This window comes from Equus quagga, chromosome 20, assembly GCF_021613505.1.
Source record: "Equus quagga isolate Etosha38 chromosome 20, UCLA_HA_Equagga_1.0, whole genome shotgun sequence".
NCBI classification, from domain to species: Eukaryota; Metazoa; Chordata; class Mammalia; order Perissodactyla; family Equidae; genus Equus; species Equus quagga.
In genome coordinates this window covers 21282218-21296049 of record NC_060286.1, presented here as the reverse complement: position 1 = coordinate 21296049, position 13832 = coordinate 21282218, and the positions used below count along the sequence as shown (strand labels likewise).

General features: G+C 43.9%; 2 protein-coding genes across 6 annotated transcripts in view; both read left to right on the top strand.

The window, feature by feature from the left end:
* VIPAS39 (VPS33B interacting protein, apical-basolateral polarity regulator, spe-39 homolog) overlaps nucleotides 1-9286 on the top strand; it is a 24666-nt gene extending 15380 nt beyond the window's left edge. For all 3 annotated transcript variants that reach the window (XM_046647111.1, XM_046647113.1, XM_046647112.1), the window contains exons 12-20: nucleotides 944-1017; nucleotides 2894-2969; nucleotides 3412-3546; nucleotides 4184-4225; nucleotides 4540-4629; nucleotides 6289-6375; nucleotides 6955-7044; nucleotides 7452-7556; nucleotides 8243-9286. In XM_046647111.1, coding sequence (XP_046503067.1) covers nucleotides 944-1017; nucleotides 2894-2969; nucleotides 3412-3546; nucleotides 4184-4225; nucleotides 4540-4629; nucleotides 6289-6375; nucleotides 6955-7044; nucleotides 7452-7556; nucleotides 8243-8263 — 720 coding nt within the window. In that variant the 3' untranslated portion in view covers nucleotides 8264-9286. The remainder of the gene's footprint in view (nucleotides 1-943; nucleotides 1018-2893; nucleotides 2970-3411; nucleotides 3547-4183; nucleotides 4226-4539; nucleotides 4630-6288; nucleotides 6376-6954; nucleotides 7045-7451; nucleotides 7557-8242) is intronic.
* Nucleotides 8392-13832, top strand: part of NOXRED1 (NADP dependent oxidoreductase domain containing 1) — a 21678-nt gene continuing 16237 nt past the window's right edge. For 2 of the 3 annotated variants that reach the window (XR_006886287.1, XM_046647114.1), the window contains exons 1-2: nucleotides 8392-8527; nucleotides 13378-13549. Coding sequence is in view for 2 of the 3 variants with exons in the window: in XM_046647114.1 (XP_046503070.1) it covers nucleotides 8491-8527; nucleotides 13378-13549 (209 nt within the window). In the remaining variant the exon portion in view is untranslated. Of the gene's footprint in view, nucleotides 8528-9319; nucleotides 9528-13377; nucleotides 13550-13832 lie in introns of all 3 variants that reach the window. The other variant, XM_046647115.1, reaches the window with a different exon arrangement.

Genomic DNA, 13832 nt, shown 5'->3' with positions numbered 1-13832 from the left:
CTTCCTAAAGCCACTTCATTCTCTTAATATTCATATTAACTGTCAATCTGTTTATTTTTTAACTCTTGGAAAGTTTTCAATAATTATATGTAGAATTACAACTTTCACAGTCATTCATTATTGCATCATTTAAACTTCAGTTCATTTTTTACTTTCAAAATACAAAGCCCATCAGATTTTCTTTTGGAGTTACATGTGGAAGCTGTAGTATTTGAATGTGAATATTTAGTTATCAACAGTGAATCAGAGTACCATGCCCTATTCGTGTTACTGGCATTGTTAATTGTTAGATATTTATAGGATCATGCTACCATTGATCATGTACGAGGTCAAGGATGCCACACATAACGTTGAAGTAGGCATTTAGCTCTTCGGCCTTTCCAAGTCTCAGACTGAAGCAAACGCTGGTTTTGATTAAATACTGAAGCTAAAGCCTAACTTCAGTGTAAAGCTGGGTGCTCTGTCTACGTAGTGCTTCACTGTAGGTCAGCGCTGTCCAGCAGAGCTTCCTACGATGGTGGGAATGGTCTATATCTGTGCTGTCCGATAGGGTAGCCACTAGTCACATGTAGCTATTGAGCACATGAAAAGTGACGAGTGAACTAAGAACCAGTGCAACTGACAGGTCATATGGCCTCTGGTAAACAAAGAGAAATTAGAAAATAAGAAGTTTCTAATTAAGAAATTTAATTAATTTAAATTTAAATATAAACAACCAAATGTAGCTACTGGCGACTGTATTATATATTGCAGTTATAGATAAACCAAAGAGTGATTTTTGCATCACTCTTTGCCCTTCCTCCATCCCCTCACCCAATCCACGCCCAGAAGGAATCTCTGATAGTGAAGAAGTTAGTTTTTAAGCATGGAAATTCTACTTACAGAGCTACCTTGCCCTTCTAAGGAGACAGAATAGCTCAAAACCTTTCTCTGTTTTTTGTAGCTATCCCATTATCGAGAGCACTTGAACATTCAGGACCCTGAGAAACGAAAAGAATTTCTTAAGACCTGCATTGGGTAAGTATGGGGGAGAAATCTTTTTAAGTATAAGTACTCTTACATGGAGGAATTAGGAGACTAAAAGAAAGTGGAATGGATAGATAGTTGAAGGGAAACGCTAACAGTGGATCATACAGCATCATTAAAGATTGTCTCATTCACTGGTTCCAAATGCTGCTCCCTAATAGAGTTTTCATTGATTGGTGACAAATTGAGAAAAATAAAGACAACATAGAGAGTTTTTTCTTTTTCTTTTTTTTTTTTCAAGATTTTATTTTTCCTTTTTTTCCCCAGAGCCCCCGGTACATAGTTGTATATTCTTAGTTGTGGGTCCTTCTAGTTGTGGCATGTGGGACGCCACCTCAGCATGGCTTGATGAGCAGTGCCATGTCCGCGCCCAGGATGCGAACCGGTGAAACCCTGGGCTGCCACAACGGAGTGTGCAAACTTAACCACTCGGCCACGGGGCTGGCCCTGAGAGTTTTTTCTAAAGCTAAATTTATTTAATTTGAATGACTTCATTGTATCTGGGATTTTTTTCTCTCCTTTTTTGGTAGTAAAATGGGTTGTAATTTTTTTTTATCACCTTCTATACTAAAATAAAAAGTTGGCAACACTTTATATATTTTTTTCAATATTACTAATTCTTGAAACCTCAAAGTTGAAGAACCACTGATTCAGTGCAAGCTTTCATCCAGAATACAAATCCCTGTAAAAACCAGCCCCACATATTCTTCCAGTGACGGGGCGCTCTCTGCTCTTGGAAGCAGCTCATTTTATTGTTGGACAGCCTTCATTATTGGAAAGTGCGTCCTTATATTGAGCTGAAACTTGCTTCCCTGGATCTTTCCAGACCCATCTAGCGTCACCCAGTAAGTAGGGTGTGTGGCAGTAGTGCCAGGTCCACTGCTCCAGGGTCAGTGTTCTCAGTTGTTTCAGTCATTCCTCATGCGACATGATTTCTAGGCTTCACATTTACAAATTTGTCTCTGACAATACAGTCCTTAATTTTAATGTTCCAAATAACTGAGCTATGTCATATGGCCTCTAGTAAACAAAGAGAAAAGTTAGAACAGTGAAATAACTGGAACTATTGCTGTCTCCCTTTATCTCTTCTAACAAGTGGCTGTGGCTCACACTTATCTGGGACAGTATAATTGAATTTTCAGAATTCTTCCCGGAATGAGTAAAGTAGGGGAATAAGGCAGCACTTTCTAAAGGATAGATCTGTGAGCTGGGAGCTTAAAATCTGGCTTGTGTTCTGGGCCTTACCCATTGACTTACCATATGACTGGGCAAGACACTGTTTGTCCCTCAACTTCTTCATCAATATGATGTACTGTTGAAGATGGGACCCTTGACATTTGTGGAGATCTTAACCAATTTACAAATGTACCACCATGCCATGTAATTTAATTTTACCTTATTGCTCTGCAATAAAAAATGGCTAACAGATGTAAGTGCCCCTTAAGGAGAGTTAAGTATTGACATTGAGCAATGACATGAACCGCAGTGCTTCCCTGGGATGTGTATGATGGACAGTTCACTAGGCCCACTCGCTAGCTAATGTGACTCATTCACCAAATGTTCCAACTCCCACAATGAGAGGACTCTAATTAATTCCTCAGCAAAATCACTAATGACTATAGGTATTTTATGGACTTTCAGGATTCCTCTTGAATTGGCAAAACCTTAAATACAAAATCCCAGCCAAAGATGTACTGTACTTTCTGCTTTCTCTCTCTCTGCCTTTCAGGGATGCTGTAAAGGTGAATTGAGATCAGATTTGTGATGCACCGTGAACCTCTTATGCTTACAGTAGTGATTTAGTTTAGTTGGGTTTGTTTCCTATTTGAGTGGAGAAAGAGGCACTAACCTTCTGGCCCTCTGTCAGTTTGCCATTTTCAGCAGAAGATTCTGCACACATCCAAGACCATTACACGCTCCTGGAACGTCAGATCATTATCGAGGTGAGACTCCTCATCTCTGCATTTTCTGCTTCAATGCCCGTGCTCAGTGCCATTCAGCATGTAGAAGACTTCTACGCTCTGCCCGTATATGTCATTTCCTGTTACAGTCCCTGAGAGCCTTTCATTTTCTCTCTCTGCATGATAGCTCCCTTCCCTCCATTGTTCTCAGGCATCCCTTTTCTTCTCATCTGCTTTTAAGTTGGAAGTATTTTCTCTTCATCCCAGAACTCTCATTTCCTTGCTACTTCTCTGGTCTTCCTCCATCTAACTTGTCATCATTTTATGAATTTTAAACTCCCCTGGGCTATGCTAGGCAATTTCTTTCTTTTTTCCTTCTTTGCCTCTAGGGTAGGGAACAACTGCTGTAGTATTAAAGGTTTCTCTCCTGCCTCTACTCCATGGACATTGTTCTTTTTTTTTCACTTGGCTTACTCCGCCACAGGCAAATGACCGACATCTAGAAGCAGCGGGACAGACTGAGATCTTCCGGAAGCACCCCCGGAAAGCTTCCATCCTCAACATGCCATTAGTGACAACGCTTTTCTACTCCTGCTTCTACCATTACACGGAGGCTGAGGTACAGGCACAGTGTGAAAGAAAGATCCCGCACACCCTCACTGCACGAGAGGAGCTTAGTTTGAAGCCAGTATTTCGATGTACTCTGTGACCAATGGGTGCATGTAGTTCTCGGAAATCTACCTAGAATCTCCCTTGGCCCTCAGCAGGGGTGAGCCAAGAGGGGAAAAGGTTTGTGAGGGCCTGCGTGGCTTCCAGTGAGCTGGCAGACTAGCATAGCACATTCCGTCTCACCACTGCTGGTCCCATGGCAGCCTCTGTTCAAAGGTCCATAATTTCAAATGGATTCGCACCATGTAGAGAAGAACAGCAGGTGTTAGGTATCTGTAGGTACTTTTTAAAAAAATTTTTTTGAAGAAGCTTGAATTTAATGATCAATGATCATAGGTGGACATGATCCTAATGATCATAGGATTAGCATAAAATTGGGAAATACTCCATACCTCTCCACTCCCGTTAAGCCGGGTTGTGGTGATATCCAGTTAGACCCAGTGGAGCTTTTCTCTTCAATTAATTTCTGGGTTTAAATGGTTACAGAGTGAAGTGTAGAATGTCTGGGTGATGGACTAGAAAATGGGAGATTGGGTGGCATTGGGCAAGTCAGTAGCACTAAAATTCCTTCTCCACTTTCATCCTAGGGGACATTCAGCAGTCCGGTCAACCTGAAGAAGACATTTAAGGTAGATATAAATGGGTCAGTGTTTGGTAACAGTAATAGTAACTACATGGAGTGGATGTTGCTTTACTGTACCTGCACAGTAAGTCCCTCGACGTTCGAGGTCCAAGGTAGAAGGGACCGAGTTCGGGGGAAGGAGAACGCCTCGGCTGGGTGGCCTGCAGCAGTGCGGGGACCGGGAATGAAGGCGTTCTTCATGACCTGAGCGATTTCTGGATTGTAAGGGGTGGAATCAACACCCGGGAGTATTTGTGCCTCTCTTCTCCAGAAGTCTTGAGCACCTCCCCCGCTTAATTTCCCCTGGTCTCTGCGTTCTAGATCCCAGACAAACAGTATGTGCTGACAGCCCTGGCTGCTCGCGCCAAGCTTCGAGCCTGGCATGATGTGGATGCCCTCTTCACCACAAAGGTGAGCCCTGGACTGTTGCGTGCTGCTCACGCCACGGAGTTACCATCTTGCTGCCCCCTGCCTCACAGGAGTCTTAGTTCCAGTTACTGCTTTACACTTCCCCCCCTACTTTTCATTTTCCCAAATTTCAAACCTAAAGAAAAGTTGAAAGAATAGTATAATGAACAGTAATAGTCTTTATCTACTTCACTAATTTATTAATATTTTTGCCACATTTAGTTTCTCTTTTTCTATGTTTTCTCCATGTGTATAAGAAAAAGAGAAAGCAAATATGCCTTTTTCTTTGCTGAACCACTTGAAAGCAAGTTGCAGACATCATGACACTTCTCCCTTAAATACTTAAGCATTTTCTCATTCGTAACCACAATATTACTATCACTCTCAAGAAATTTAACATTAATATAGTAATATTAGATGTAGTCTATATTTAAAATAGCTCTTTAGGGGCTGGCCCCGTGGCCGAGTGGTTAAGTTCACGCGCTCTGCTTCGGCAGCTCAGGGTTTCCCCAGTTCAGATCCTGGGTGCGGACATGGCACAGCTCATCAAGCCATGCTGAGGCGGCGTCCCACATGCCACAACTAGAAGGACCCACAACTAAAAAAATATATATACACAACTATGTACCAGGGGTCTTTGGGGAGAAAAAGGAAAAAAAAAAAATAGCTCTTTAGCGCTGTTTTGTGTTCATTTTTGTGTTTGCTGTCAGGATTTAATCAAAGATCTTGCATTACATCTGGTGATCATGTCTCTACTGATTTACATTTTAAGTATCCATTTTTCGATTATGGATTTGAGAATTTTCTGTTTTTCCATTTTGTTAGTTATGTAATTAGCTGTGTTAACTACCAGAGCAATACATGCATGCGTCAAAATGAAATACTCTATGAATATATAGAGGAAAGACTGAAGTTCTCTTCCATTGACCACCTGCTTCTATCTCACTCCCTTCCTCAAGGGAAACGCTGTTAAAAATTTGATTGGTAGCTTTCCAGAACTTTCCTCGTGAATTTACAGATACACCTCTTTATATAAATATAAAGATGTAGAGGATAAGATTTTTCTACCCAGATAAGTTCATACTACAAGTATTACTAAGTAAATTGCTTATTTCATTTAACTGTGTTTCACAGACTTTTTTCCTGCGTTACTGCCTCCAGATCTAAGAACTTATTTCATACCTCTGACTCCTTTCTACCCCTTTAAGTTCCTTGATTTTTCTTTTTTCTTTTTCTTTTTTTTTTTTTAAGATTGGCACCTGGGCTAACAACTGTTGCCAATCTTTTTTTTTTTTTTCCCCTGCTTTATCTCCCCAAATCCGCCCTGTACATAGTTGTATATCTTAGTTGCAGGTCCTTCTAGTTGTGGGATGTGGGATGCCGCCTCAACGTAGCCTGATGAGTGGTGCCATGTTCGCCCCCAGGATCCGAACCCTGGGCTGCTGCAGCGGAGTGCGCAAACTTAACCACTCAGCCATGGAGCCGGCCCCTCCTTGACTTTTCTGAAAAGCTCATCTCTTTTCATTTCTCTACCCCCCACCTCCCATCCATCCACTCTCACCACCATGTTATTCTGCTCTGACCATAAAATGTAGGGGGACTAGCTCAGAGTGTGTCGAGTATGTCTGGCCTAGCTACTGCTGCCCCACCTTCCTTTTTCAGAACTGGCTGGGCTACACCAAGAAGAGAGCACCCATTGGCTTCCATCGAGTTGTGGAAATTTTGCATAAGAACAGTGCCCCTGTCCAGGTAATGGTTCCTAAAGAGAGTTGGGTACAGGATCCTCTTGTAGACCTAACTTTTAGTCTCTTACTGGTCAGTGATGGTAGACTTGACCTGCTCTGGTCTTATCTTAAAGGCAACATAATGGCTGTACTGGATCTTGAGATAGAAAAGGCCAGAGAGGGAAGTTCTCCTCTGCCCTGTAGAAGTAATCCCAGATGGCTCTCTCTGAGGGATGTCTACGGTGTTTAGCCCGTGTGGACCACTGACACACCGTTCAAATGACACAGAAGGAGAGCTCACTGAGAAAGGACATCAAGGAGAAATGGGCACAGCACTGGATCAGATCTAGAGTGTGCCTGCTGCTGGCATAAGGCTCTAGGATAAGGAGGAATGCACTCTTCCCTTCTCCACTGGGGGAACATGGAAACACTGCATGGAATCTACCTCATTTCCCATTGCAGAACTAATCCTGTGGTTGATGATGCGAGTTGGAGATGTCAGATTTTGAACTCTTCTGCCTTCTTCAGAAATCTTTTTCTACCTTTTAGAGCTCTGTGTTTTATGGGTCTGAGAATGATAAGTCAGAAGTACCTCTTCCCACAGATATTACAGGAGTATGTCAATCTGGTGGAAGATGTGGACACAAAGTTGAACTTAGCCACCAAGTTCAAGTGCCATGATGTCGTCATTGATGTAAGTCCCCAAGAAAGAACCCTGAATTAGACCCTCAGCAAAAAGTGGGGTTTATTCGCTGTCCTCCATCCTGAGATGCTTCCATCAGTTTTGACTTAATGGACAAAATGGTCTGGCAAGAGGTAGTTTGGAGACCAGCATGCCTGTATTATTTTCCCAGCCCTCTGGCTGATTTCTTTGCTTTTATAAATTTGTTGCACTCGGAGAATTCATAGACTGAATCACGCCACATAAGCTCTGTAGACGTCTCTCCAGCATGAAGTTCTGCGGGAGCTTGACCCCACTTTCATTTCACTATAGCCTCCTGGCCTCTCCTTGAACCTTGGCTCAAAGTGGGAGTGACAAAAAGAAAAGGGCCTTCATAGAGAAGGCTAATGGGGGTTTGTGTTGTGTGTTTTGGTGTACAGACTTGCCGGGACCTGAAGGACCGTCAGCAGTTGTTAGCATATAGGAGTAAGGTGGATAAAGGATCTGCAGAGGAGGAGAAGATTGATGCCATTCTCCACAGCTCGGTGAGCAGCTCCAGCTTACCCTCCGGCAGTCTCAGGAGACAGTTCACAAAGTAGCATCAAGGAGACATTCCCAAGGCCTGGGTGGGATTGCAGTTAGCTGAGCCACATGGAAGTAAGGGTCTCCTGTGGGACTAAAGGTCAAAGGCACTACTTTGAGCAGGAGAAATTACTCCTGAGATGTGGGATGATATAAGGGTAATCTGGGGAGCTTGGGCTGAGACTTCACTGTAATGTTCTCATAATTGTTAAACATAGCATGTAGGAGGGACTAACTGCTGGAAGTATAGAGCGAAATGTTACAGATTCAGAATATCTAGACGGTATAGTTTCCTGGGGCTGGATATGACCTACCTGGGGGAAATAAAACAGTTTGGGTGAAATAGGTTTTAGCTATTTGGGGAACACGTCTGGCTAGTCTCTCATAGCATGAAATTGCTGAGCTTTTTGTTAATATGGAGCTTAGTTCCCCATTAGATATTTTGGGACCTACCCTAGGGTCATCTAAAGCTAGTGGGACCTGAGGAGGGCAGAACCAAAATAAATGCCCTAAATCAGGCTTGTAAGATACCGCATGGGTGTTTAATCCATCTCTGAATAATTGCTAGCTGTGAGCCTTGTTTTATTGCATTCCCTCTGCCTCTCTGTAGGGATCAGTGAAAACTGATCATTGTTTGTTCTTTCCACAGCAAATTCGATGGAAGAATTAAGTGGCATTAGCTACCCTGAAAGCTGCCTCATTTCTTCCTTTCCTACCTGTGAAAGTAGAGAGTGCTCTTCTGTGGGAGAGTTCCAGCATCACATCGTTTGGGCCCGAGGTCAGCAGGAAGTACCTGCTTCCTCTTGGGACAGAAGCCAGCGCCTGGGCACAGACAGCTTCAGACTGACCTTCTGTCCAAGGCCATCATCTAAGGGCCAAGACCTAAAGCTTTGACTTATGAGAAGGATTCTCTCCACCTGGTGCTCACGTGAAGGTGGGAGTGATTTCTAGATTGAGCCCATATTGGGCAAGATCTCTCTTGGTCTGAGAAACGTGACTGCTCCAGAAAATAAGTCTCCTAGACCCAGAGGTACAGGTGTCATAGGGTGGCTTCTCCATTCCCTCAGCTAATTGTGACCCTGGACTTGGTGCTGAACATTGGCAGTTTGCTCTGAATGAAGTCAGCACAGAACTGAAATGGCTCTCTCCCAGGGGCCTCAAGAAGGGCTGCCGGTGTTGCCAGGACCTGCTGGAGGCGCCCTCACCCCAGACTGCACAGAGCCCTCCCTGTTATGACAGAGATTGCCCAGACGTTGTGTTTCTTCAGCCAGCGTCCATCTGCCGCCCCAGTCTACCCTCTGTCCAAAAGCTTGATTTCCTCTCTGACCTGCACACTGAGATGGCCTTGTGTGAATGATGAGAACATCCCCCTTACCTTTTCCTCTACTTCTCCCACCCCAGACCCATAACCTTATATGGAGCTTGGATTCAGCAGTGCTGGACAGCTCTCCCTTTATGCATAAATGTCCTTATTTTACTAGGAGCTTCCAGAAGTTTCACCAGGGCTAAACTCAGCAGCATTTTTGACTGTTAGGATATTAAGATGGAGGTTTTAGTTTCACACTTGGTTTTCAAGAGAATATTCTGTAATGCTAGATTCTTGCCCTCTACCAATATTAGCCTCTCTTCTCTGTGACTGAACTGGGTTTCCTGGACACGTCTAGTCTCCTAATAAAGCTGTTTCTTCCTTGGTGCCTTCTCTTTCTCTCCTGGTTGTTCTGTGCAGAATAATGAAATAATTGCCCTGTCTCTTGGGACCACTACAAGTCTGCCTCAGTCACTGCATTCAGCAGCCTATCAACACATGTTCGGTTTTGGAGTAACTGCTTATGGGAAAGCAGGGCCGTGTGGTTAACAGAGGGAGCACTGAGCTGGGAGACTAAAGACCTGGCCTCTTGTCCCAGCTCTACCACTGTCAAGCTGTGTGACGCTGGGTGAGTCCCTTTCTCTCTGGACTCGTTATCTTCATCTGTAATAGGAGGGCGTGATTCTCTCAGAGCTTATCTATGTTCCTGTGACTGGAGTGGGTGAAGTGGTGGGAGGAAAAGAGACGATGCTCATACGGAGGCACACGGCATGCTTTAGGGCAATGTGGTTCTCACCTGGAGGCAATTTTGCCCCCAGGAGATGTGTGTCAATGTCTGGAGACACTTTTTGTTGCACAACTGGATGGTGCCACTGGCATCTAGTGGATACAGGCAAGGGATGCTGCTAAACATCCTGCGATGCACGAGACAGCCCCTACAATGGGGAATTATCCTTCCCAAAACGTCAGGAATACCAATGCTGAGAAACACTGCTTTAAAGGAACCAGACTCCAACTTTTGCTCCTCCTCTTTGTAATCCCCTTTGCAAATTCCAGGTAACCTCACATTTCGTTCCTTTCCTGATCATCTCTCTTGCTAATAAGGAAACAGGAGCTTAATTTGCTAAGTTGTGCTAAAGTTATTGGCTCATCTTCAGAGAAACAGTTGTAACTTTATTAACTAGTCTATCAGGGTTCATTTAGAGAAGCAGATTGCTAGGAGTCAATTGTTCCCTCTCTCTCTCGCATCTGTATGTGGGATTCATTACAGGGATTTGACCTTACTCAAGTATGGCAGTTGGTTAAACAGTCTCTGGAAGGTTGTCTTCATGTCTGGCAGTAGAGCTGGAAATCCATAGGGCAGACAGTAGGGAAGGGAAGAAGGGTATAAAGTGAGGGAGAGCAGGGACAGCCTGGAGCCCATGGGAATGGACGGGAACCTGTGTCAGTGTCAGTTCTTACTGCTTGCAACCTTGATGAAAGGGGTGTCCTGCAGAAGCTAGCTGGTGGTCTTTGTCACAGAGCTCAACACCCCTGGGCCAGGAGTGTGAGAAGCTGCGGGAAGACCCAGAGGAAGGTGTCGCAGGCTCAGCTGCTACCCCAACCAACAGAGTCACCAGCAGTTAACTGAAGTGCCTGCCGACCTTGCAAGCATAACTACAAAGTGGCTGCTGTTTCACTTCCACCCTCCAGATCTTGCACAAAAATCTTTATGCATTCTCACTGGAAACATACAGGGAAGGGAATTCTGGCAAATCTAGGTCAGCCTAGCCAACTTGACATGTTACAAAGCCATAACCACTGAATCCCCAGTTTTGAGAATGTGTAAGTGAAGGATGGGCCTAGGATCCATGTTGGTACAAGTTAACTGGTGCTGTGCTTGTCATGCTGACCTGGGAAGTGTTGAGCCGTTCTTTCCTTTAGAGCAGGAAACTTCACTTGCAACATTTTAGTCTAAGGAAGTGTTTGTTAGACTTGAGAACTTGGCACGTGCCTCAGTTCAAGTGCTGGAGACTGCTTTTAAAGAAATTGAGAGGGTGACATAACAGCCCTCCTCTAAAAACGATTAAAGAAGGCAGACATCAAAAGTCACGTATTGTATGATTCCCTTCATATGAAATATCCAGAAAAGGTAAATCCATAGAGACAAAAGCAGATTGGTGATTGCCAGGGCCTGAGGGCAGGTGGGGAATGGGAGGACAGTAATCCCTCCTTATCCACAGTTTCGCTTTCTGAGGTTTCAGTTACTTGTGGTCAACTGAGGTCCAAAATATTAAATGGAAAATTCCAGAAATAATTTGTAAGTTTTAAATTGCTTGTCGTTCTGCGTGGCGTGATGAAATCTTGTGCCGTCCTGCTGCATCCTGCCCGGGACATGAATCATCCCTTTGTCCAGCTCCAGGCTGTACACACTACCCGCCTGTTAGTCACTAGTAGCTGTCTCGGTTATCAGATCACTGTCTCGGTAGCACAGTGCCTGTGTTCAAGTAGCACTTTACTTAATAATGACCCCAAAGTACAACAGTAGTGATGCTGGCAGTTCGCATATGCCAAAGAGAAGCTATAAAGTACTTCCTTTCAGTGAAAAGGTGAAAGTTCTCAATATGGGAAGAAAAAAATCGTTGTCTGAGGTTGCTAAGATCTACAGTAACTTTTATTACAGTGTATTGTTATAATGGTTCTATCTTATTATTAGTTGTTAGTCTCTTACTGTGCCTAATTTATAAATTAAACTTTATCATAGGTGTGTATGTATAGGAAAAAACGTAGTATATGTAGGATTCAGCACTATTCACAGTTTCAGGCATCCGCTGGAGGTCTTGGAACGTATCTCCCAAGGACAAGAGGGGACTCTTGTAAATGCTTAATTGGTGTAGGACTTCCTTTGTGGGGAATGAAAATGTTTTGGAACTAGAGAGAGGTTGTGGTTCCACAATGTTGTGAATGTACTGAATAGTTCATTTTAATTGGCTGTGTTATGTGAATTTCACTTCAAAATTTTTTAATTTACAAAGAGGATTAGAGATGAGTAGTTTTGAATTCTATCTCAATTTCGCCATTGCTATAAAATAGATTAGTTTTGAATATCTTTGATTTCTGTTTTTCCAACTTTATTGAGGTATAATTGACAAATAAAAGTGGTTTATATTTAACCTGTCCAATGTGATGACTTGATGTGCATTGTGAACTGATTATCACAATCAAGTTAATTAACATATCCTCACCTCGCATGGTTACTTTTGTGTGTGTGGTGAGAACACTTAAGATCTACTCTCTTAGCAAGTTTCAGGTATGCGGTAGAGTATTAACTCCAGTCGTGTTGCTGTACATTAGATCCCCAGAACATATTCATCTTATTCATTGATTTCTTAAACACAAAAAGTTGGGGTTGGAAAAAGAACTCCTTGAGTAGTGCTAAGATCTGTACGATATTCCAGTCTGCAAAAAGTCTAGAAATCCAGACTTTTTCTTGGGAAGAGGAGGGTCCCATACTGCCCTGGTGGAGCGCTCCCGGAAGCCATGAAAGGAGTTCATGTCCTCATGTTGCGGTCAGGAAAACCTCTAGGTGGGGCTGGCCCCTTTAAGACTCAGAGACTGAAGTAATCTGGTAGCTAGGAGTCATTATGACAACTTTCTTGGGTAATTCTCCCTGGAAATGTAGTTCCTACCCTCCAGGGCCAGAAGTACTGAGGAGGAGCCATCTTCTGAGTTTGGTTGGTAAGAGATATATGTAGATGAGCTTACACATCTCTGGCTTCATGTTCTTTTTCTTGTTTTTGCTGAGGAATGTTTGCCCTGAGCTAACATCTGTTGCCAATCTTCCCCTATTTTGTATGTGAGCCACCACCACAGCATGGCCACTGACAGACAAGTGGTGTGGGTCTGCCCCCAGGAACCAAACCTGGGCCACCAAAGCAGAGCCAAACTGAACCACTAGACCACTGGGGCTGGCCCTCTGGCTTCATTTTCTAAAACCTAGATGTCCCTGCCCGAGACAGGAGACCGTGATATTTAGTTTGGGGTCTTTTCTACCCTATGGGGAAACACAGTTTAGTGAAAGGGAAGAATTTCTTTGAAGTGTGATCTGAGTGAGTGTTCAGCCCTATTTCTAAAATCTAGGAGGGAATGGAAGGGAGAAGGTCCTGGCCCAGGAGCACCTGTGAAACCCATTGCTAATGCAAATGCATCAGCTGAAAAAAGTGCCCATAGCCTATGCAGAGGAACATTACTTTGGATTTTTGTTCACGTTTTTCATGAATCCAGGTTTCCCTGATTCATGGGTAGCCAGTGCTTGGGAATCCTCCAGGCCTCAAACTCAGATGGAGAAGCGGATGAGAGCCGCAGGTCAGAACTGGAAGGGGAGAGGTGCTTTAGCCCGTCATCACGAGAGCTTGTGACTTGGGCACTCACACTCTGCTGCGCAGACTCCCTCTTCTTCCAGGACAGGGAACCAAATTGATTGGTATCTGTCGCTGCAGGAGATGGTGGCTTGGAAATGGACTTGCTAAAGGACCTTGAGTCCCTGCAGTTTGAGTATGGGGTTCAAGAGGAAGACCACTGCTGGCTGTATTTGCAGGGCCGTTCTCGGGGGCTGATGATCAAGGCCTGTGCCCATGCAACCTTCTTCTGCAAGCTACTCTGTAATTTGAGGTAAGCTAGGTCTCCGAGGTCAGGCAGATGGAGAAGAATCTCACTGTGGAGAATCCAAATGACTGAAACTGTTTATGTTGGAGGATAACTTTGGCAGGGGGAGTGTCTTCCTACCTTTTCCAACCCACAGTCAGTCATTCCTGGTCTAAAAGCACCAGGGAAATGCATAGCAGGTTCCCTTGGCTGTCGTTATGTAATAGAGCAAGCTTGCGTGATTTCCTTTCAGTGGGTGAATTGATTAAATGATCAATTCATTCATCCATTCACTCACTACTCATTGGGA